Source organism: Sylvia atricapilla, chromosome 12 (assembly GCF_009819655.1).
Source record: "Sylvia atricapilla isolate bSylAtr1 chromosome 12, bSylAtr1.pri, whole genome shotgun sequence".
Lineage (NCBI taxonomy): Eukaryota > Metazoa > Chordata > Aves > Passeriformes > Sylviidae > Sylvia > Sylvia atricapilla.
The window spans coordinates 8718218-8743707 of NC_089151.1; the positions used below are offsets into that span (position 1 = coordinate 8718218).

General features: G+C 47.3%; 1 protein-coding gene across 2 annotated transcripts in view; it reads right to left on the reverse strand.

Moving 5' to 3' along the window:
* GNAO1 (G protein subunit alpha o1) overlaps window positions 1-25490 on the reverse strand; it is a 140401-nt gene that overhangs the window by 26369 nt on the left and 88542 nt on the right. For both annotated transcript variants that reach the window (XM_066327796.1, XM_066327797.1), the window contains exon 4: window positions 20265-20425. In XM_066327796.1, coding sequence (XP_066183893.1) covers window positions 20265-20425 — 161 coding nt within the window. The remainder of the gene's footprint in view (window positions 1-20264; window positions 20426-25490) is intronic.

Sequence of the window (25490 nt, forward strand, 5' to 3'; positions counted from 1 at the left end):
CTGCATCTCTTCACAGGGCCCTGCAGACCGAGGCAGCTCTGCAGTGCTGGTATTCAGAGACTCAGGCTCTCCTCTGTCCTCAGGAACAGAGTATTTCAAGGTGATATTAAAAGGTTGAGATGTAAGAGGGTGGATTTGCAGTTCTTGGCAGTACCCTGAAGTCCTTTATCACTTCCTCCATTTTCTGCATTTTCTGATGACCCAACTCTCTTCAGTTTAACGTTCCCCATTAATTACTCTAGCTTTTGAGATCGTCTTTTTATGCTGAGAGTGCAGCAAATGAAGAAATTTACTGCAAACTGGCCAAAGGACTCAGGTCTTCAGCAGTGCAGTGATGGAGAAGCTCGTTACTGTAATTGTTGCTTCCAACCAGTGATGATTTGCTGGTGAGTGGCAGCATCATCTAAACCCTGGGCTGTGTGCTGGGATTTCAGGGCATTCTCACTCTCTCTACAGCATGCCCAGTCCATGGCTCTTCCACACAGTATTCCCCTTGGCTGTCTGACAGCAAGTTAGCTCCAGATTTGATTTGATCCTGCATTCAACCTGGCTCTGAGGCTTGGAAAGCCTTGCCTCCCTTCCCTTGTGATGCAGCCTTGTGTCTGGCTCTACCCAAGTTCTCTGGGGGACCAAGAGTTTGGGGAAGCTGGTGCAGCCTGCCAACCTCTCCAGAGGGCAGGATGATAGTTATAGAGAGAGGAGAGAGCCAAGCAGGATCCATCCCATCTGTCCTCTCCTACCTGGCAACATCCAGTTTGTGGTTCCAGCTGGGATATCTCCATAGGAACCTCAGCTGGACACCCTCTGGCACCTGCTTCCCAGAGGTTAACTAGTTCTTGGTAGAAGAATACTCAGTACCCCAGTACTCAACCTTTTCTGGCTGCAGGGGAGCTGAACTCTGCAAGTCCAGAGCCTTGATGTCACTCCCACACCAATGTCTCCAGCCTGGCTGCTGGGCACCCCAGCTCCAATACCTGCTTGCCAATACACCCTTTGCCTTTTCTCTTAACGCCTCTCTTTATCTCTTTCCTCATCTCTAGTCTTTTCCAGCACTCTGTGTGCTTCTCAATGACTTAAATTCTTTCAATTATCTGGGTCTGCTTTTCATCTGTTCCTAGGAGTCTCGATGGGGGTCAGCCACAAATTTATATGAAGTTATAAAACATTTTCCGCGCTGGTTTAGAGGCTGCATTCCAAAACTGTTTAAATCTTTGGCTGCTCTTCCCTAGAAAGACTCAGGCTGTGGCAGATATTTTTTTCCCTGCACTTGGCTGCAGCTGAGCTGGACCCTGTTGGTGTGTGCAGCCTGTGAAGCTCAGCTAGAGGAGTGTGCCATGGCATGGCTGCCATACTTACACCCAGCTGTGGGAATGGGAGGATTGGCTGGGCTGCTGTTTGGATGCTGAGCTGATTTTTGCTGCTGCTTGTTCTCCTGGATTCCTGCTGGAAGCATCTCTGAGTGCTGGTGCTCCCTGCCCATGCTGTTTGGAAGGACCTGCTGGGGTGAGCCTGAGCTGGGGGATGACAGTGCACCTCGGGGGTGCCACCTCTTTGGGAACAGGGACACCCAAGTGGGGACAAATTGCTACACATGGTGCTGGATGGCAGCACTGCTGGTGTGCCCTTTGAGCTGAAAATCTCAAGGCCAAACTGTTGTGGGAGATAATTAGTTGTCACAGCCAACAGGCTCTATGACACATAATCCCCTCAGAAGCTGGCATCTGTTTAACCAGCAGAAATAAGAGCACTTTGGAGGCCGTGGAGCGAGAGCTTGGCTCCCCCTTCCACATCATCGGTGCTGGCACCAGAGTCTTCCATTTCCCAGCTCCAGGGTTTGCACACTGGAGTGGAAGCATATCTGAAATGACACATCAGCTCTTACTTGCAGCCTGCCTTGCCCCGGGTTTGCAGGGGTTAAAAAAAGCTGAAGGAATGTTAGAAGGTTTGTGAGTAATAAGTAACCCTCTAGCATTTCTGCTCCTGAGCCGAGGAGCTCCATTACTCCTTATATCTTTTATTTTAAATGCTTTGTTTTGAAGCAGATTGCAGGTTTCTGAGTCATTCGGTTTACCATGCTCAGGGAGGTGAAGCCCAACTATTTTATGCTGCTAAAAAGCAAAATGCAGAGGAAATGGCAATTTACAAATACAGGGAGAGGAGATCATTGAACAGAGGCTAAGAAAGGCAGGAACTCTATACAGGTTAGTTGATAGTGAATAGCTGTACAAAGCAGTATTGCCCCTTCATTTGCTGTTTCCAAAAGCATCTGGTAGCAGCACTGTTGGTGCCAGAGACACTGCATGGAGAAAAGGAACTTCAGTCCAGGTGTCCCATGGGAACAGCTCGGCGACAGCAGCTACGTGCAGTGCGTGCACAGGGACCCCTCCTCAAGCTCTTGGCTACCAGGGGAACCTTCTCCCAGGACTGTGCTGCCTATGCCAAAAGCTCCACTGCCTGCTTTCTTGGATGAAGAAGTGCAGCTGAGGTTGCAGGCTGTGGTCAAGGCTGGATACCTGCGGCAAAGCTTACACAGACAGACATTCACGTTATTGAGCTTAATGGCAGTAAGATGGTTAAACGTCTGTTGGGTTTGCCTTGAGGGTGGCACCTTGGCAGTCTTTTTGCATCATCCAGCTCCCCCTGTGCACACCCAAGGTGCTCACACCGTGCTGATACCATGCTCAAATCCTCAGTGCTCAACGAGCTGCAGTGCAGCAGCAGCCACATCTGGGTTTTGGTCTGGGGCAGGTCTGCAGGGAGTGGGAGTTGGAGCTTCAAGACAGCAAGCCTGGAGACAGCAGCATCTTCCCAGTGGCTCCTTGATCCTGGCTGTCCTGAATTCTGGCCATGTCTCCTCCATGAAGGAAAGACCATGTGTGTGTGGGACATCCCAGCCTTGATTTGTTGGCTTGTGTTGTGTTTGATGAGGAAGCAGATCCCCATTTGTCAACACATGCAGCTGAGTCACTGCTGGGTTATTTTGGACTCTGTGTACTGAGGCACTCAAGGGGCAGCTCCAACACTGTGTCCTGGCAAATGCTGAGTTTTAAATCAAGGTTGTCACAAGCAGGCTCCAACCTCATCTAAATCTAAATGATTATGTAAAGACGGCTCTACCTGAGCACTCCTTTGTTGCTCATGGTTGGAAGGCTGCCTGTATCTTATCTTCCACTTTATCCTCTTCCTTTCTTTCAATGATGAACACACAATTCAATGTATATGCAGCATTAAAACCATTTAATATTTGGTGACTGTAGATTAAGGGTTCAAAGGAGAAGCACTGGGTTTAGGGAGTGTTAGTAGTGGCTCTACAACAGCAGAGTAAACTCTTGTAGTATTTCCTTCCAGAGAGCAAAACCACGTGGGCACTGCTGCCTGAAGGTGTGATACAGTTTGGTTTGGCTACCCAGGGCAGCTGGTGCCCGGCAAGCACCCAGAGGTCATGGCACCACACTGCTTTTTCTGCAGACACTATGTCCAGTCATATCTACTGTTATATTTGAGGGAAAGGGGAAAATCAAGCACAGCCCACTCCCAGAATCCAGCCCCAATCCAGCACACAGAGAGGTGATGTCACAAGTGTCTTAAATCATCATCAGTTATGAAAGGCTTGAAATGTTGCCAAGCAGTGGCATTGTGTCCCTTACGGAATCAATCCTGTCTAAGGGCAGAGACCATGCAGAACCCTCCTCTCCCCCTAACACCTAAGCCAGAAGGTGGTACACACTGTTCCTGAGGCATTTCCATGGGGGTTATGGCAGGCAGGGAAAACAGGATGAGTAGGGGATGAATAATAACTCATCTGCGGGCAAGAACATTGTCTGGTGCTTTCTCAGTCCAGCCTAGAGAAGGAAGGTCTTGGGAATTTGCTCCTAGACTTGAGGTAATGCGTTTAGTATTTCTGGCTGTGTTCCTCCATCAGCCAGTCCTACCTCCCTGGCAATCATATGAATTACATGCCAAGCCCTGCTATCTTGCTGCTATTCCTAATGATAAATCTCATCTCACATCCAACCAGATGAGATACCAGCATGAAAACTCTCCAACTTCCCTCCCCTAACTTAATCTGATCAGTGAGATGTCACTTCTGGTGCCTGCTTCTTGCAGGCTGCTGACAGCTGGAGCTGAGGTTGCAGGCTGTGGTCAAAGCTGGATACCTGTGGTAAAACTTGCACAGATGGATATTCACGTTATTGAGCTTAATGGCAGTAAGATGGTTAAATGTCTGTTGGGTTTTTCTTGCCTTGAGGGCGACACCTTGGCAGTCATTTTGCATCACTCAGCTCTGCCACCAGGCTCAGGGATTATTTGGGTTACTTTCTTGGAAGAACCTTGCTGGCTGCCATGGGTTTTCATTACTCTTCTCTGGGGAGTGAGGAGGATGGTCCCTGCTATTAAAGGAAAGTACCAAATCTTGACAAAAAAGATGCTGAGTTGTGATGCATTTTTTATTCTTTTGGCCCTGCACTGAAGCAAGGCTGTACAGGGCTTGTACATGAAGATCAACTTGACAAGTGGATATTAATACTAATGATAGGCAGGAGGAATGAATAAAGCAGGTTCAAGTTTAGCTGTCCTAGTTAGACTTGCAGTTTTCCAAGGCATGACTGGATCCGGAATAATTTTTAGCATTACATGTGGATGAGAAGAGTCCCTCAATAGCAGCTGTGTAACAAAGGTACTTGAGGACATGAGGGGTCTGCAGGTGCAAGTGCTGGCTGGCTTTGCTCACAGGTGGTCAGCTCTGGCCATATCTCTGCTTACTGCTGGGATTAAAGGCCACTGTACTATGGTTTGAGTTTGTGATCAGAGAGCTCTGGCTGGAGGTGAGGTGGGTTTTGGAGGAAAAGCAAGCATGAGTAACTTACCCAGAAAAGATTTTGGAAGGGCCCTAGGGAAAGAGATGTGGGCTTATCTTTCTGCACTGAAGCTTGGAAATTGGATGGGATGTATGAGGGATGAAAAAGATGCTTTTTGACATGTCAGAACCGTTACAAAAGAGATAAACAACATGTCTGGGTCAGATCAATGACTCACCTAGCTTAGGTAGTGTCCAAGAGCAGATGTTAAGAGAAAAGTATGAATGCAGGGCAAGCATGCAGTATTCAGCTTTCCCAGCCTCCAGTATTTCATATGGATAACAGCTTCCAAGAGAAGTGTGATATCTTTATATTTATTACCCCTCAATGATTTTTCTTCCAGAAATTTGTCTAGGCACTTTTTGCAGCAATTTAATCTTCTAACAACCACATCTGCAGCAAGGAATTTCCAAGCTCAGCTACCCTGTCTGTGAACAAACTGCCTTTTTCTGGTTTTTAAACTGCTGTGTCAGAGTTTAACTTTGTTAATTTTTGAATGGGAACAGCTGTCCTCTCTCTCCTCTGTATCCCCCACTTGTTTCTCTGTAGACGTCTCTGAGACCTCCTCAACACCCGTTGTGCAGTGTCTTTACTCTGCTACCAAGACATAACTGCAGGGAAACACTTTGGAGCCTTTTGTCACATAGGTAGGGTTTTTTCTTATGTCCCAAATCCAAAGATGGAGAAAGGAGGGAGCCATAGCTGCCTGGTTCTACAAGTGACCATGTGTTTTACGGTCGCTCAATCTGATGCTATTTGAAGAACCAGGCAGTGTAACACCAGGCCCCTGGGGCTGCTACACGGGGCAGATTTGGTGACCACAGTCCAGCAGCAGTGCTGTGATGCCTTTTAGCAGTGTCCTCATCTGGGCAATGCCACTGTTTTATACAGTTTAAATTGTTGACCACAAGGCACACTTGCCTTTGTTTTATAAGCAAAGGATTTTGACAGGGGCTGTCTGTGTCCGTCCAGCTGTGTAAGCTTGGGATGACGCACGGCTCAGGCTGTGCAAGGTCTTCTCCCCTGGTGGCCCTGCATGCAGGTGTCCTCTGCACAGCAGGGCAGACACAGGCACTGATCAAACTTCAGCTGAAGAAGAGGAAAGCTCAAAGCTCCAGCCTCGTTTTACATAAGCCTCTGCTTCCTTCTGATAACCAGCTCTGAAGGACAGTAGCTGAGCTGGAAAAGAGATGAGGAATGGTGGGACTTGGAACCCTGGAAGTGAGCAGCATCTGTGCCTAAACCTTTAAGCAACAGAGTCAGTGGGTTTGAAGCTTTTTTTCCTTGCTCCAGGACTGCTGTTATAAGCTGGCTGACAGTGGAGCTGATGGTTTTCTATACTGTAAAAAGAAGAAAGGAAAGAAAAGGAGGGGCTAAAAATAAGCCCCGAGGAGTTTGGGATAATGAAGGGCTTGTTCTGGGAAGGAGCCTTGCTCAGAAAATGCAGGCCCCGTGCTGGAGCAGGGCCCCTGGTGCATTCACAAGCATCTGCTGAGCTCAGACTGGGGAGAGGCATCAACTAACCCAGTTTGCTGCATGCACAGCCCCCAGTGAGCACACCAGCACAGCACGAAGGATTGCTTGCCCCAGTGCTCCTTGCATTGCACAGTAGGCGATTCAATTTGGCCCCAAGGCCAAAAGAGCTAATTACTCAGAATTACTCCAGCCCTGGAAAGCAGACAGCTGGGACCACAGATGAAACCAGTCCCACAGACTTTAACCTTTTGATCAGCCGCTGGCCAGAGATATTCATCAGGGTGTGCACAAAGGCCTTGGGACATCTATTTACACACTTGTTGGTGAAGTAGCATTAGTATCTCCATTTCTAAGCTGGAGGAAAAGAATTAGATATAGCTGCAGTGTTTTGTAGTGCTCGGTGTCTGTCTGCAGCAGGGATAGCACCAGTGAGAGATTCAGATCTAATGCTGCAAAGGAAAGCATCACTTAATGAGATCCGTGTTCTCGTATCAAGTAGCTGGAGGATGCCCATGGCTGGATGATGGTGCAATTACGAGGAGTGGGGTAGGTCTGTTGGGAGCTGACTTCAATCAGCGGCCTCATTTATCCACTCACCCTGCTGAGGAAGATGTGCTGCTGGTGATGGAGTGGGAATTGTATCTCTGGATCTCCTCATCTGTCCATTTTCCTGGTCTGTTAGCAAGCTATGGGGATTTCTGCTTTCAAATGTCATTTAAGCATCCCTGCCAAAAACCATGGGTACCAAAATTAGCCAGTGCTCTGCCACACGGACAGATGTGACTCATAGCAAAAGCAAAACCTGGAAATTTTACCCTTGGCTGCACACTAAAAATATCCTAGTTATCCCAGACATAGGTGGATCTCTTGGGCGTGTAAAATCTGTGCTACGCAAATGGACTTTCTGGTCCTTCTCAGCAGCTGTCAGGCTGAGGCTCCTTCAAAAACAGCTTTGCTTGTGGTATTGCAGCATTTTGGTTTCAGTCCAGGCCGGATCCAGAAGCAGAGACACGTAAGGGAAAATTCATGGAGTTTCTCATCCCTTTAGAAAATGTTCAACCGAATTGTTGTCACGAGAAGATTGTTCATAGTATATCAAAAAAGCTCGATGGTTCTCACCAGGAAAGGCTGTCGCCTGCTGGTCCCCCATTTTTCCTTTCTCCCTCTTCTATTGGCATGAGCAACCTCAGAGGTCTATTACCACAGTCTCCTGCCACCACACATCCATCCCTGGGGTTAGGTTCCTGCAGTCCTCCACGCAGAGGTTTGGGTTGCTCCCAGGTCTCTGCAGGAGAGGGCTGATCCCTGTGCTCAGCTTAAGATGCATCAGGGACATTTGCATGACAAAACTGATTTAGGATACTCTGTACAGGACAGCCCAGCCACAAAGCCGGTCTGGTTTTGTGGGAGATGAGCTGAGGACACCACCTCAGAGGCATGTCCCTCCACAGGGCTGGGAAAAGCTGTCTGCACTTGAGCTTGTGCAGACTTCCCTCTGTGCCTTGGGGACACGTCCCTGCCAGAGGCAGCCTCCACTGCCTGCCCACGGACCTGTCAGTGACCACATCTCTTGAGAGCAAGCCACGGGCCATGGTGCTGCAGTAAGCCAGGCCAGCAGAGCAGGAGTTCTTCTCTGCTTGTGGGGGAAGTTTGAATTGACCCAGGACCACTTCACTCCCCGTGGGAGGATGGAACTGGGCCAGAGAAACAGTAGGTCTGGAAAACATCAGGAGTTCTTCCAGACGTCGTGGGCTTTATTCCCAATAAATGCCTTTGGTGTGCTTCCTCTTGGCTGCAGCAGAGGAGGAGAGCACCTCGAGCTGGTTAGCAAAACATTGTCCCTTCTCCCTGCTGCTAGAGCACCTCAGCTCTTGCTGAGCAGGATTGACGTGTCTTCCCAGCCTCCCAATGGAGAAGGGAAATACTATTAATCACACTTGCTTTAGGAGGAATAGAAATATTAAGAGGATAGATGATTTGCCTGAGGACATGATGGGAAGTCTGTGGTGGCACTTGGAAGTCACTTTGGGTTCCCTAAAATCCAGTCAGAAGCTTTGACCACGAGATATTTCCATATTGAATTTTATAACCCCCAAGGAATAGTCTTCCATGCTTTTAATAGAGATTTTGCCCACTTAGGGGCAGGTACTGCAAGGCTGGTAGAAACTGAATGTATTATATGAAGGCCTACTATAAGAAAGAAATATATTCCCTACACAAAGAGAAGCTAATAAAATGGTGTTACAATTGATGATTAAATCCCAAGTTAACTCAAGAATTTGAATGGAGATAAATGCTTTCTTCTTTTTTTTTTGGTGAACAAACAAGGCTGAAAATGGATGTTGTCATGTACCTTTCTGCTTCATCCAATATAATTTCATGCATTCCCTTATGGATTTTGATGAGTTCTGCAGATCAATGACAGAGCACTTAAACACAAGCTAAGCAGTAATTACAGATGCATGCAAGATTTATTCATCTGGTGGCACTGCACCAGCTGATGGAAGGATCAGCCGTATCCAATCAATGTTTGAAGCTTCTCAAAATACAGAGGTTTTTTGGCTCCCACTGCAAAGTGAAAATAGAACTAACCTCCTCAATCCCAGGAATGCCTCCTAAGGTCCATACAGGGTAAGGCTGCAGGATGGATCTGTGATATCTGCATTGTTGCTTGACCCTTGCCTCTCCATCCCTACAAATATTTTTCTTGTGGGGTCTTTTTCACATGCTCATTGCATGACCCACTTGTCCCCAGAGCTGAGGACTGGACTGATGAGATTTAAGGCTTAAGTAAGGAAAAAGAAGAAGCAGCATTGCAGAGAAAAAGGCCATGGAGCAGGCATGTCCCATGTGTCCAGGCCTGGTGTGCACAGGAAGCGAGCCAGCGTGACGTGGTGCGATGGGAGCACCTGGGGGACCACAGCCAAAACCACAGAGGTGTGTAATGTGGCACTGTTGTTATGGGAACACGTGGCAGGGGAGGCAGGGAAGCATGTGTAACGAAAAAAACTGGATTTTGTCCAATTTTTCTTCAGGGTTTCCCTGTTGATGTGAGCTATCTGTTCCTATAAGAGGTCTCCCCTTCCATGCAGCAAAGCTGCTTGCTCCCCACTGTTGCCACAGGATGCCCTGACAAGCCAGGGAGTGCCATGCTGAGATGATCTTCGCTGGGACTTCAGAGAAGGTGCTTATCCTACACCTTGCACTGACAGCCCTAGGTGCAGGGCTGGATCAAGACCGTGGATCAGGAGATTCAGCTCTTTATCATATGTAGAGGAAGAGGCTCTTCCATCCCCAAGTGTGGATGGAAGAGGATGGAACCTGTGGTCCCCTGGGCAGGGTATAGGTAGTTGAGCTCCTGGGGAGAAATATGCAGCCTTTTTATCTGAATTTGTTTGTAACTTCTGCATTTGTGTCATTTCTTTGTTTATGCATTTTTGCTCAATGAGAAGGTCCTCTGGGGATTTCTTCATGTAAAGTTGCTGCTGTAACATTAGTATAATTCGAGCAAAGGGTTTTGCCTGGACTCTATTATCAATTCCCAGCTCTCAGCATCTGCTAACTAGCATCAGTCACCTCCGTCTCTTTCTTTCTCCTATTCCTGCCCATGGCAGATTTGGCATCGATGTTCAGCACACTGGTGCAGTATTTTTTGTCTTGGGGACTGCAATATCATGGATCTGTTTAACTGCAAATGTTTAAACTGACATTAATGATGCTCAGTAGGATGTACTGGCTGGTGTTTTCCTGAAGGAGGATTTGGAAATGGTTCTTATGCTATTGCCAAACCTCACATACCAACAGCAATACTGAGGGGTTGGGAAATTCTGATTTATACCACTAAAAGTGCTGTAAAAGCTTCAGAGCTACAGTGACTGCTCACATGGTATTCCATGGACTAGGCTTGCAGTTTTAGAGCACTAAATATTTTTTCAATGCTGGTGTTCCCAGCAAACCTCCTGCTCAGCACTGGGATGACAATGCAGCCCAGCAAGGAAGGGGTTACATTGACATAAAGTGCATTGTAAATCCTCAGCAAAAGACTTGGACTAACCACCAAAACCGGAGCTGACACTTCTTGGCGTGGCTCCATGGTGCAATTTGTGCCTGGCTTCCCTCTCCCTCATATCTCTTCCTTCCCCTCCCAGCAGCATGGAGCTGCCTAAAATCTAAGCTCAGAAATCTTTTTCCTCTTTTTTTTCCCGTTAAATTCAGTCTGCAGAGAGTCTTGGGGTGCCCAGGGATCTTTGAGGAGGTCCTTCTCCAGGCACTCAAGCATTCAAATGCATTAAATGTATTGGAGGTGGGGAAGGTTGTAAGCATGAGGATTTTGGCACAAGGATAGGTGTTCGTTCTGCTGTTCTCCAGCCTCCTTCTGCTGTCATGAACAAACTGAGAAACCATGCCCAGAGCATTTGCCCACAAAGCAGAATGAATGTGTGCCTGTTCCTGACAATACCCTGAAAGCCTGAGCTGGGCAGGGGGAGAGGCAGGTTGGGGGATTACAGGGTTTTCTGGGTGGACTGACAATACAGGAGTTTTGGGTTTGGATCTGTGTGATATGTCAGTGGTCTGAAGGCAAGGAACGTACATGGGGAAGATGAAACAATAGTTCACAGATAGTCTCTGTTATTTTTACTGTAATAGTGTAAAAGATGAGGATGAATGGACTGATACGAACCTCGCACTAGCTAGTCCCAACTAGTGTGTGGCAGGTGCAAAAAGAAAAAAATATAGGAAAAGGTCAAAAATCTCTCTGCAGTGTATTAGGCCCCCTGTGCTGATGGGGCTTATGCCCAGCTTGTATGGTAGAGCAGCATATGAGCAGTGCCATGGCAGCATCACATTTGTCTGCCTTCGGTTCTGCTGCCCAAATCAATGATAGTCTCATCTGTGACTGCTCTGGAGAAAAACAGATACAAACAAATCCCTTGTCAGGTTACCAAGAGAGGGAAGAGGCAGGAAGGCCACCCCTGGCACTGACCCAGCCCTGGAGTGGTGGTCTCCACAGGGCTGTACTGAAGTCCCAAGGAAAAGCACAGCCCCCTGCTGCCTGCACAGCTTGTGCCCAAATACCCCTGGGTTCCAGGTGTCTCCCAAGACACTCCCTTTACACACCACAAACACAGAGCACTGGCCATGAACAAACGTGTGTCCATGCTGCTGAGTCCTGGAGAAAGGACCCCATATTTCCCCTCTTCCCATCCAAACTGCAGCTCGATGGCTGCGGGTAGAATGTTGGCTCAGCACAGGGCCTGGATAAACAAGACACAAAGTGCTGTTTGCTCCAGGGCTAATTAGAGCTATTGTACCAATTAGTCTGTGAAAGAATCTGTGCCCTGGGCTGCACAGAGCGAATCCCTGCCCACAGAACAGTCTTGGCCAGGTGCTGGGACTCTGCTCCCATGGGGTTCCCCAGCCCCTCTGCCATGCTCTGCCTGCCCAGCCCCACCAGCCCCGGCCTCGCTCTGCTGCTGCCTCCGCTGCTCTCGCCACCGTGGACGTCAGCAACTCATCAAGAGCAGCGTGTTATTGTCCCCACCAGAACCGTGACAAGGAGCTTCAGCTGCTGGCTGACAGTAACCACGGGCTCCCAGGGGCCTGGGGAGCTCTGCCTTCCTAACAGAGGCTGTGCCACTCTCCCTTCATGGGCACACATCTGGTGCTTCAAACCCATCACTGCTGAGTCCTGTGACCTTGTGATTTTACAGCGAGTCACAACGTTTGCTACATCCATTTTTTCCCCCCTTCACTTTTGTTCTGTCAAGCCCCTCAAGGCTAGATATTAGATGGGCTATTTGCTTAAGGAAATAAAAAAGGGCTTTCCAGCTCTACTGTTCACAGACAAAAGGTTTTAAAGTACAAGCCAGAGGGTTTAGGCAGCAGCAGATAAAAGCAATTTTCCAATGGTTCTCTAAATAAAAATAGGGAGTTTTAGCTAAGCTTGTGATTGGTTTTGGATTTAACTCCTAACCTTAAAGTTGGATTTTGGATAAAACTCCTAACCTGAGCATGGGGATGCTGCATTCTTCTAGTGGGAAGGGCGAGTGTGTGCACTGTCTGGTCCCCAGGAGCAGGTGGGGGGAATGAGTGGCAGCAGCTGCACACCTCTAGCAGTCACTCAAAAGCTTTTGGAGCTTTCCTGCACCATGGGGCGTGATGAATTGCAGGGTACAGGATGGGGAATGGGATGATCCATGGAGGCATCAGAAACTGTGAGGGAGGGGAAAGGAAGATATCTGCATCCTGAGTGCACAGAGCTGATCTGTCCTAAGCTTGTCCCAGGCTGGAATGGCTCCTCCTGGGCTCTTCACCCCATGGATGGTGCAGGCAGCTCTGTCCCAGAGCTCCCAATGTGCTGCTACATACTCCCTGGACTGCAGCAAAGTCCTTTTTCAACTTTTCCTTACAAACTGGAATGATTTCTGGGATAGGACCTGGGTAGGGGGGCCACAGGCAGCTGTGCATCATCCCCCCATCACACCGCCACCGCTGCTGCCTGCAGACCTGCGTGGAAGACAGCTTGCTCCATCGTGGAGCCTGGCCACAGAGAAATGCCTGCGTTCCTGCCATTCTTTGCCATTTAAGGATTTCAAAAGGATAGCAAATACATTGGGAAACCACATGCCACACTCTCCTCCCAGCGTCACAGATGGTGCCAGACCTGACGCCAGCCGTGTGAAGAGCCTCGGCATGGTGGTCTCCTGACAGATTTTCCTGCAGACACACTGCAGAATCAGGAGGCTGAGAGCAGCCGGATGGTCCCCACGTGGTCACATGTGTTGCTGGGGGACAGGGCTCAGAGCCCTTGGTGCACAGAGCTGGGTGATGATTTGCTGGCATAAAGCAGGAATCACACACACAGGGGGACATATGCCTTGCTAGAGCTATCCAATTCCCTAAGGAGCTTCTAGGAGCAATAGTTACCCTGAAAGCCTCTCTGGTGCACCCCTCAGGAGGTGCCCATCTCCTGTCCTCAGCCTGTGTGAGTGGTGCTGTTTGTCTTGTAGGGCAGGGTGTGATGGTGGAGCTGGGGGTGCATGCACATCAAACCTCAGGGTGCAGAAAGGGAGAAGGAATTGGATTCCTTGGCTTTGCAGGAGAGGAGGAGCAGGGGCTGTGACTTCCCAGGAGAGTCTGGCCTCCCTGGCTGTGAAGCTGCACCCCAGCACTGCCATGCCCCGGTGTGATGAGGAGATTGGGGTCAAAGGTGGGAGACACAGTGAGGGGCTCACTGCAAGGTGTGAGTGCTGCCTGTGGAAGGGCAGAGCTGGTGGGAGAAGGAGGCTGCAGCCAGCAATAGGGGCAGCAGTGAAAAAACAAACTGAACGGAACAAAAAAAAAACCCAACCCCAACCCTTGGTGGCAGCCTGCCAGCTCCAGCTGGTTTCATAAGGACATTTCAGCCTAAAAATACACAAATACTCAGCCAAAAAAAGTCAAATCTTTCTGCGCCGAATCTGTCACCCACAGCCCTTCACGAGGCAGGAAGAAATTCCTGTTGGGTCTGTCAGTCGGTGATGAGAACAGATTATCCGGGGTTCAGGACTACGGTTCAGCAGGTTTCCTTGGGGGGATGCCCTGTGCTGTGTTTATAGATGGTGCTGGCTGCTCCTCCCCACGAAGCAAAATGTGAAAGGAGAGGAGATTGTTTCCAAGTTCTTGCAGTGTCTCCTCCTCCAGGCAGTGTGAACTACCTCAGCTCCTACCCTTTTGGTGTGAGCTTTGCCAAAATGGGGACAGCCCTGATCTGATGAGCCCATTTAATTGTGTCTCATTAAATACCAATTTACTTAGCCAAGATGTCAAGATTTTACTAATCCCAGGCCAAAGACAACACTGTTAGATGCAGCACTGAATGAAAACTGGCAGGGAGGTGGTAAGTACTGCTATGCCTTTGTCCTCAAGGAATGAACTACCTATGTAGCTTCTCTGCTCCTCCCTTCAGGGCAGACTGTACCTCCTGCGTCTCTTCAGAGCTGTACCCCAAAGGAGGGTGGGTTAGTGGAGCTCTACTTCTGCCCTGGGGTCTGAGAGAGGCCAAATGGAACGGGCACTATAAAGAGATCCAATGTCTCATGATGAGGCTGTGTTGTACAGAGTCCTGCAGACCTCTGCAGACTCACCTGGCTGTGAGTTTTTCTGCCAAAGAAGCTCAATTCTCATATTCTCCTTTCAGCGTTTGGTGGGATAGGAAGGTGAGAATAACTTAACAGCCACTGTCAAGATAGTCTGATGTGGTCTTCACTCTGCTTTAGGCCAACAGAGGCAGCCCCTGGAGAGTATATACCCAATTTTGGTGAAATTGGATGTTGCAGGTGGGCGAAGACTGAGGGGGAGATGCTGGAAAACATCAGCTGATTTAAAAAACAATGTCTTTCCTATTGTGCCTTTTCTTCACCTCACACTCAGGCCTAGGTGAAGCCATATAACAACAGTAATTCCTTAATTTATGAGGATAATAACAAAACCTAAGACCTCTACCAAGCCCTGCTAGACTATAACAGGCTCAGGCTCAGACTCACTGACAAGAAACAGCCCCACTCCAGAGCCAGCACCAGCACCAGCAGACATTGCAGAGCTGCTCCTCTCTGGAAACAGATTTGCATCTCATTTGTGGGAATGGAGCAAGGTTGGTGATTCCAGTCAACCAGGTCTGGCCTTTATGGACTGTTCTGTTTTTCTTGTCGTAGGGGGAACTTGATTATTCAGAGCTGGTGGGCATATTTACTTACTGGGGTAAATTAAACCATAAATTCAGACAAATGTACCTACCTCTACACTTGTGATGTATTTTTCCTTTCTGCTTTATTGGGCTTCAAGACACAAAGGTGGATTGCTCAATAAACAGCGCAATGCAAGTCATCCCAATTAATTGGATTGTTCCATTTATGCTGCTACTGCCTCCAATTAAATGCAAGGGAGCACAAGTGACAAGCACGAGTAAGATGGGTGTGCAGAAGACCATATTCTAATGCAGAAGCTGTGATGAGAAAATGGAATCTACACACCTGATGGGAATATTAATGCAAAACTTTGACCTATAATTTTTCTTTCTTCAGTCTAAGCGTGCCAGAAACAATTGCAGCTCATTAAAATGGATCATGTCCTGACAGTCATGTATAATGACCAAATCCCACAAGTCCCATGGTTTAAACGTTTGCCTTGCTGGTGAAGCTAGCAAGGTAAATGTTTAGACCATGGGACTTGTGGGATGTGGACATTATCATAGAGCTGCATGGTCCTACATGACTAGACACAGGAAACTACATCAAACCTCGAAGACCCTTTCCCTCTTTTAAACTGAGTGTTATCAGAGAAAGAGCAAAGGGAAAAAAACAAATCCAGGAGTGCCAGTGTGGTTTGGACCTCTGGAGTTCATCTGGCCCATCCCCCTGTTCAAAGCAAGACCAACTTCAAAGTTAAATTCAGTTTGAAAGCTAGCTCAGGTGTCTCAGCATTGAGCACTTCCAAGGATGGAGATTTTACAGCCTCTTTGGGCAGTCTGTTCCAATGCTGCCTTGTCAGGGCTCAATCTGGAAGCCATTCACCACATCACAACAACATCTGGCTCTACTTTCTTAACTGCTTTTTTGATGCAAAGTGTGTGTTGGCACGTGGGATGCAGTAAGTATCAGTAGGGAAGGTGATAGCATCGTGCAAAAGACAATTCTTTTGCAAGAAAAATAGATCAGAAAACAGTCCCACACAAGATGGGGTGAGAAGGAATGCACTGCAGTATTTTATTCAGAGTCTGGTGCTGTTTTTCTGTAAGGCACTGCCAGACCAGTTCTTGAAGATGGAATAACCAAAATGTTGTCCAGCTTGGGCTTGGTATTTGGCACAGACTTGAGATGTCAGTGCTGTGGTTAGCTGTGGTAGAGCAACAAACACAATTGCATCTCTCTTTCTCCACTGAGCAGTGAGGTCTGTATCCCTCTTCAGAGGCATCTCTCCCTCCCTTGCCTCCTGATGGAGGGAGCCAAAGGCAACAAGCTTCCTAGCCCTGACACCTCTGATATGTGTGAAGATGGATGGGTTGAATGCGGGCCTAAAATATTTTACATTTTCACGGCAGTTTCACAGCCCTGGCATTATCAAATGATCTTTCAAAGTACTTGGAAGCAGGAAGAGAAGAACTTGAGAGAGGTTCTGACTTTTTTGTGTCTGTGTACTTGCAAACTGTCTCTGCCTACACATCTTGCAGGGTCTGTTCCTGTTTGGAGATGCACTTGGAAAATCAGTGCTCGTGTGGATGCTCTGTCTGCTCCATTTCCCCCATGAAGTTTGGAGGCTGTTCAAAGCAGGTCTCCATCTCTGGCTGGTTAAGGTCAGACTTGCCCTATGTGCTGCACTCCACTGACCAGCCTAGTTAGGAACTCGAGGCTAGGAAACACAAGACAATTTTAAAACCTGAACAAAAGTAGGAGATTAAGGAAACCAGCTGGAAACCTCTATTTTGCTGATTTTGAAAGCAAAATGTGGGTCACAGATGTGCTTCCACAGACAGAAACTGGCTGGAGAAGAAAAAGACATCAGCATTGCCCAGACTCTTTGATGATCAGAGGTAGATTTAGCTCCTAGGCATAGAGACAAGAAAGGAAGAGAAGACTAAGTAGGAATAAAAACATAATCAAGATATTAGGAATGTGGAATGCAACCCACCCGTAAATTTGCCTTAGGGAACTACGAAAAAATGCAGTAACAAAAAAGGATGAAACCAATTGCTACATCTTACTCTCTTCCCTTGTCTTACCTTCCTTATGGTTTTGCTTTTTGCAGTCCAAGAGACAGGGGGTCCATTACAGAACTTTCCCTCTTCCTCAATCATGTTCTTTCTTTGCAAAAGTGCTCTTTTCTACTGCTCCTTTGCAGTAGCTACAAAATCCTTGCTAAAGACCAGCTGACTTTAGAGCGCAAAAGAAACAAAGCTTTGCAGAAAATCCATACTGTCTGCATGCATCAGAGGCTAGAAAGCAATGTGCTGTGGCCCATCTGGCTCCAGAAGGGAGCTAATACTCACTTCTTGTTTAGTCTAACACAAAAGATTAAACTTATTTTCTGTGAAATTGATGACAGACTGGGAAGAGGCATGCTGCCGACCCTTGCAGGCTGCTGGTTAGCCTGTGACTTGGTCTCCCAGCGGCTGCAACAGAAGGCCTGTTGTTCCAGCCATTTATAAAAAAACTCAAGGTAAAGCACTGGAAGAGCAATTAAGGACAACAGCAGCACTGACTCAGAGAAGCCCAGGTGGTGGTTCCTTAGAAATAGCCAAGCAGCAGGAGGAAGTTCTGAAAAGCATTCAGGGCATTTGGTGGGTGGTTTCTGGTGTGAAGGGAAATGCCGGGAGCACTCCTGAAGGTCTCACTCGTGCTGGCCACAACACGACCTGGTCACTCCATGCCTTCAGGTTTTGTGACGTGCTGAGCAGCCATGGAGCCCAATCTCCAACTCCTGCAGGAAATTCCTTCCTGCCAGCAAAATGCCAGTCCCTATGGCTTAACACCAAGGGAAGCTTGAAATGAAATGCTAGTGCAGCTCACTACCTGTCACTGTTTTTCAGAATTTGGGGAACTTAGAATTCAGTTCTTGTCTGAAATTTATTTTTCTCAACCCTAATGAAAACATATTTTGTAGTTGTTAGTGTTTTAAATTGAGTATCAGTGTCAATAAAGACAAACCTTTTCCCAAGGTAGGAAAAAAATTACAAAACTGTCTCGAATCTTCCATTCATGCAAAAGTAAACAACCCCAAAGCATTGAAGAATTAAATAAAATATATGCCTCTTTTCACTGGAAGTCCACTGGGCTTGAGTAAGTGACAACTGAGCTCTCATTTGCACCACCATCTCCTGTGATGGCACCAGGCCTAGAGGTGCAGCAGGATGTGTCATGAGGTTCCCTGCCATAGGACAGCAGCTCTGCTCCCAGTGGTGGAACCACCAGAGGCTCCTAAACACCAGCAGGGCTGTAAGTGAGAAGGACTTAGCCCAGAGAAAAAAGGTGTCCAGCCACAGCTCACAGTGCAGCTAAGGAGAGAGGCAGCACAGCACTCCCCCAGCAAGGAGGGTCACCCATCCTCATCTGGATGCAAGAGATTTTGTCAGAGACACCAGAATTCATTTGGCTAGGCTGCAACCCCAGATTAAAATTGCTGTGAATACTACAGCACAGAGCCTCTTCAGTTGATGTCTACCAACTGCTTGTGGTTTCAGAGCACTTGCTGATGAATTGCCCAGCAGCTGGTCATACTGGAAGGGCTCAACTTAATATTTTCAACTACTATCTTGCATGGAAGGAAAATCAAAATACTTTCCTCAAGGTAATTGGCTCTAAAATAATTGAAGATTTTTCCACAAAGTTGTAATGCAACTAGGACTGGCATTTTAGATAATTTATATCTCTAAAGGTATGTTTTTGCCATCATATACTTCTTTCATGGGGGAAAAAAAAAGAAAAAAAAAGAAAAAAAAAGAAAAAGAAAAAAGGAAAAAGCTGATGGTAAGAGAAAGCTGATTTTGCTATTACAGGCAATAAAATATAGACTAAACTATCATCCACCTAGTACTGATTAAAAGGCAGCAGAATTCCAGGATCATCTCTGAGGTGTGATCATGGTTGGGTAGGACACTGTGTCACCAACCACACATCTGCAGGTTTCCCATTCAGTTTTCTATCAGTGCCAAACGATGTGTCATCACTTGCCTTCTGCTGCAGCACCTCAAGAGCTGCCCTGCCAGCTTGGATGAGAGCAGCTGGTGCAGCTGGGAACACCAGGCCCACGACACAGAACAAAACCAGCAGCCACGCCAGTGCCTGGGCTGTGTTTTGATAGATATCCAGGAACACAACACCCCAAGCAGAGATGTCAAACAATCAAAACATGCAATAACAACTCCAGAAGTGCATGAAACATCTGGTAAACTCGTTGATATGGGATATTGTGACATCCAAAAGCATGGATGTAGCATTGCCTAACACCATGGGGAAGCCTCTATTTCCCTGACTACCAAAAAAAGGTCCAAGGGTGCAACTGGGAAAATGAATGCATTCTGCCTGCCTGTTCCTTATGTTTATACTCAACCACCTTTGGTTGACTCTTGCTCAAAACACAGTCCAGGGCTAGGGGCATTTTGCCTGACTGCAACAGATGCTGTGATTGAAATCATGGGATGCAAACCTTTAGTGTCCTGGCCTAGGCAGAAGCAAATGAATTGGATCAACCGTCACTACAAATGGGTCTGAACTGAAACTGGGGAGACACTGAACATCTCTTCAGAGCCACAGCAGCCTTTTCTGGGTGGATATCTTGTCCTCATGACAGTAAGAACCAAAGCCATGGATTCAGACAATCGCCATTGTATGACATCTGATCCCTCATGGTAGAGAAGCCACTGGCTGTATTACAAGAGTAACTCAATGCCCCAGGAAAAGTAAAAATGTCCCTTACCCTTGGCTGTAACCTAGCTGACCTATCAGTACACTGTAAAAGTCTGGAAAATACAGTGGGAAAGAAAAGCAAATAGAGGAAAGAAAAGCAGACCCAAGAGCTGTATGCTGTACAAAGCAGGTGATCACACCCTTCTGTTCTCAATCAGATAGATAACGGAGCCATCCGCTGTGCCAACAGGTTGATCTGCCTATATTTGCTAGATCCGTGTTTTCAAAAACCTACCATGACACATTTGGGAGCAGTTTGGGGAACCTGGATTTGGAGTCACAGACCTGACCTCAGACTGGCCAAGAGGGGACATGAATGCCCTGCCTGATCCTTTGTGCTTTGCAGTGGCCTGTGACACAACAAACATCCCAGACTGTAAGCGGAGACATGTTCTGTTCCACTGCTATGAAGTCATTCACTTCAGAAAAAAACTTGAACAAAACCAAATGCAGCTTCTTAACACGAAAGAATATGGACAGAAACACTCACTATTGAGCTGAGTCGTTAAGTTGATATTCTCGGGACCGGTTGAAGCATTCTTGGATCCCAGAGTCTGCCCAGAGCCTCATCATAGCTGACAGCAGCTCTGGAGAGAAGGGCTCTGTGTCCTCCATCCGACTGACGACATCGCAGACCATCTTGGCATCAGCCTGCAGAGGAAAGAAACAAGAGGTCACATAGATGCTCAAGGCAGAATTTGGAGGCAGAGATTTCAGAAACAGTTCACCAAACCATCAGGAGTAAAGAGGCTGTGTTTCTTGAGATAGGGCTTTAGCATATACACTGTGTGATCCAGCTGAAAGGGCGAAAGGAGGATGGAGGTAGGAAATCACAAGGAAGAAGATCGTTTGTGCAATCCACTTCATATCAACAAGTATTTCTGTTCAACAGACAAAAGCAGTCTGCACTGCACATGTGTGAAATTTCGTAAGAACAGAAAGAAATTCATACATGTACAAGGATATTTAAAATTGTTAGCAACAGTGCCTGCTTTAACCGAGTCTGGAACGTTGCTGAAGTGGGGGCTTTGTATCAGAAAGAACAGCAGAAAGACTCCAGAAACAATTTTTTCCAGATGCTGGTTTATTGCTTTTCCTGAATTCTTGTTCTTTGCTACAAGCCCCTGTTGTGAGGGCTAATTCATGTTAATGCAGACCACCTTGGCTGGCTGTGGTGCTCTGTGACTCAGAGGGAGAGGAATCTCCCACGGTTACGGAGCGTGGCCGTGAGGGCAGGGCCAGCTGGACATTGTCAGATGGAGTCTTTTTTAGTGAGAAGATTCACTGGGACAGAAGTTTTTCTGGAGGATAATGCCCTAACACAACTTGGGTCTGGAAGATGTCTCAGATTTAGGATGGGAACATCTAGACAGCCTTGGAATAGCTGAGTTCAGCCCTCCTGTAATAGTCCACAGTGGCTGATGCTTCGTTTGTTTGTGAAGCAGGACACTCAAATTCATGACCCCCTCTGCTTGCTTTGCAAGAAGTAAATGTCCCACAGCACCTACAGACTCCTGAAATCCTTGACTAATTTGCAGAATTTTTCTTTCATTGTTTTGAAAATGTCTCATATTTCTACTAGCTGAAACAAACCCAACTATTATTGCTATAATTAATTGGAAAAGAGGAGCTTGTTCCTGGTGTGTATGCTGCAAACTTGTGAAGACAACCTTCTTGTTTTACTACTTGCCTGATAGATTGAACCCATTCTTGGCCAAATGCAGGTGGAAATCTTTGCCTTCCAGGGTGTTTGATCTAAACCAGCAAGTGCAGCCCAGAAACACAAATCTCAAGAGGGGAGTGCAGGATCTGCCCATGCTTTGCTGGGTACAATTAAAAGTGCCATCATTCAGGAGGGCCACAATAACTTTATTGTATGGATGGGAATGACAAGTGTATAACAGGGTCTGTATGGTCAGGATCAAAACTCTGTAGCCTCTTTGTTGAGCATTGAAACTATGGAAAAATTGCAGGGCACCAAACCAAAAGCACTGGAGACCGAAGCTGCTGGAGATTTCAGTGCTCAGTGAAAGAGCCTCAGGTGCCCTGAACATCCAGCCTTTATGGGCTGAAGAAGTCTCAGTACTGTATGTCTCAGTACTGTATCCCATAAAACTTAATGGGGTGGACTCTATGCTTTGAAGGCTTTATGAACATAAAATCTTTCTCACACAGCACTTAACTTCGTATTTTAGTGCCCAGGAATCCTCTCAGGTCTCTGTACAGACTCTGCTCATTTTGGAGAAAAAGTATTGGTGACTCACACCTCAAAGCCAAGACAAACGAAGAACCTTGAAGAGTTCAGTTAATTTCAAAAGCTTGTTTTCTGCCCCGGAGTGCTTTGTGAGCTGAGTGAATATTCATAAATCATCTGTATGGTTTGCCTGCCCTGCTGGAGCTGCAGTTCTGCTCTTTTCACAGACTCTAAATGACATAAAACCTGCTAATAGCTGCGGTCTGCCTTGGCCCCGTTATTTGTGTATGGGTGATGCAGGAAAAGCATCCATGCTTCAAGTCAGGTAGATGGATATCTTTCTATATCATCTTGACTGCTGGAGAGGGTTATAGGTATAAGTCACAGACCTGTCCATCTGTCTGTGATGACTAAGGACATTTGAAGCTCTCCAGCTGTCACAGACATGGTCTGGGCTTCTTCTGAATTTTGTGGATTTAACTGCAGGCTGCTTTTTGTAAAACATCAGAGGGAATGGCACAGTTGTCATATTTTCTGTGCCGGGAAGCGGCTGTGTCAACCTTTTCAACTAGTGAGACTTGTGGCAGTTCCCCATGAGTAAGACCCAACACGGGAGTTTTGAGCAGAAGACAGAGATGAACAGCAGTGACAAGGCAGAATGGGAATGACCAGGCACAGACATTTCTTGCTATGGTTATCTGTGAGTCTGGTGGGCCAGAAGTGGGGCTGAGCACATAGGGCAGGGGATTATTTTGGTACATGCTCCTCTGCAGTCACTGGAGGTCCCCTTTGGGGACAGGAGAGGCTGTCCTCCCACAGCACAGACACCTGCCTGCAGGGCAGACTAAGAGTCAGCAGGCTGAAACAGGGGAAGAACTCGAAGGAAAGTTTATTGCTTCTGCTGAACAGTAATAAAAATATTCCAGACTTACTTTTATTTTACAGAGTGAACCACTGAACTCTTGGTTTTACAGATCCAGAAAAAGCAGGTGAAATGAATACTTTTAAAAATACCCCTTCCCCCTGCCAAGGTTGAAGTCCCTCTGTCAAGGAGCATGGGGCCATCCAGGAGTTGAGGCATTTGTGAGATGATTTAACGAGCAATTAAGGATCCAAGAAGAGAAGATACCCCTTTCTTTTCTCACTCTCCAGGCTGTGTCTCAAGCTGGGAATGACATTAAAATCTCCAACTCCCCCTGGGCCCAGCAGGTAGATTTTTAAATACTGCCTGATTGACTTTTCCCTGCCTGCCTCCCCCGGGTCTGCAGCTCCTGCTTTTCCCGAGGTGAGAGGAGCCCAGCCTCCTGCCACGCTCTGCTTCTGTGCTGCAGCCAGCAATTAAAGCAAAACAAAACAGGCCAACCAGCCCCCCAGTCCCCTGCCTTGCAGTTCCCATCCGACAGGGTTGTCGTTAATGAACATCACGGTGGTATTTCAGCTACCTCGGGAGCTAAAAATAGGCAGTGCTTGGCCCCTGGGATTGCTGGAAGGAGCTACAAAATGGTGCAGGGCTCATTCCACCACTGCTGCCTCTGCCTTTCCCAGCTGCTCTGTCTCCCATCTCCTTGGAACAAGACATCTGGGAGATGGATGAGAGGTTAGGCTGGTCTCCTTCATGCTGGTTCTTATCCAGCACGAGCACCCCAGCCTATCTCTGCAGCATTCCCACACGTCCTGCTGCCACTCCCCAGTGGCTTGCATTTCCCATAGCAGGTGAAACCCTAACACCTGAGCTGAATGCCTTTGGGCTGTTCATTATGGAGAGGGGGGTTTGTCACTTTGTGTCGTTCCTGAATGCTGATTCCTTCCACCTACATGAAAATTAAAGCTGGCTGGGCATGGCCTGGAGAGACAGCTGAGCGTAGAGACCATGGTAAGGTGAAATTATACATCCAAGCGTTAGACATCAAGCCAAGAGACCAAACAACTCTGCTAAAGAACAGATCTCCATGCTGGTTGGGGAATGGAGAGGGCTCTGTAAGGCTAGGGCAGGGTCTGAAGTCCACAGGCAGATGTGAACAAGAAGCTTGCAAACAGTGGGAAGTTGGCATGTGTCATCCCTAACCCCAGGTTGTGGGCCTACCTGTGCACAGCACTTTTGGTATAAATCCAGTTCAAAAGGGGATCTGTTCTGTCCCTAACCTGGACATAACTGCAGTTATTTAATTGTCTCCCATATGTCACTGTCACCAGGCTCACAGCCTGTGCTCAGCATACAAACTTGTGACTTCACTCCCAACAGCCACACAGCCCAATTAATCTGTTTCCTGGCTGCAAGGGAGAGGGGCCCCTCCCTGCAGTCTGATGCTACTGGCAGCTGCATTTGTCTCTGGAAGCAAGTTATTTTCCATCACACTGATACAGACCACCTCTAATTACTTCTTCCTTACCACGACCCATAACTGGTGCCCACAAAGATACCAGCAGAGCTGCACTATGAAGGTACCAGCAAAGCTGCTGCTGCCATCCCTCCAGTAGAGTAACATTGGGGACCCAGGTCCCCATCTCTGACTATCCCAGGGCAAATCCTGGCTCTGATCCTTTGAACTTGCCTGGACACTGACTAGGATAATTTTTTTTTTCTTTTTCCAAAAGGAATAGTTTTCTGGAAGGGGAAATTTAAGGAAGAGGCAAAACCCTGTGTGAAGCTGTGTGGCACAAATCTGCTAAACCCTACAGACTTGTGCAGTGTTACAGTCACCAGAGATATGAGCTGGTGTGCCAAACTGTATTGTCCTTTCCTTTTGGTGAACTAAATCCCAGTAAATATCAATTTTTTTTGCTGTTATTTACTCTGATTAATGATACTTGTCACTTAGCCTAACTCAAAGGTTAACCCAGAGGCAATGTCCTCTGGTGGCTGGTTGTACCAGGAGCTGCCTCTCGGAACATTTCAGAAAATCCATGCACTGGGGGAAAAGATAAGCACTGCAATTTGGCTGGTGGTATGAGGCAAATCAGCACAGTATCAGTCATCAGCAAGCAATCTTGGGAAAATAGTAGTGGCAATCATGAGTCACGAACCTGGGGGTAATCAAACTGATGTCTTGAGACCATCCAGCATCCTAAATGATGTCCTTGGAAGGCAACCCTTGTGGGGGACCCAGATCCTGACCTCAGGGCACAGCAGTAAGTGCCTCTGCTACTCCAATGAGAAATTATGTCCTGTGAATTTGTGGCAGAACATGTCTCATAAACTGAAAACCTCCCTCTTTCCTTACAGAGTGTCTCAGAAATATGGACCCCACTTCCCAGCCAAAGTATGGATGCACTGCAGCAAAAGCCAGTGATTTTCACAGCATTTCAGACTGAAGAAATCCTGGAAATAAAGTATGGCTGGTGAATATCCCTTTTCCAGAGACATCTAGGGCCTATCTCCAAGTCCTTAGAAGTTTTTGTAGACACTGAATAAATAGCTACATGTATGACTCTCCCCCACACTCTCCCTCTCTTTCTCACACATCTGTGTTTCAGAGCTGACCTCTCAATCTGTGAAGTCCGTCTGGCATTAAGCAGCTGCTG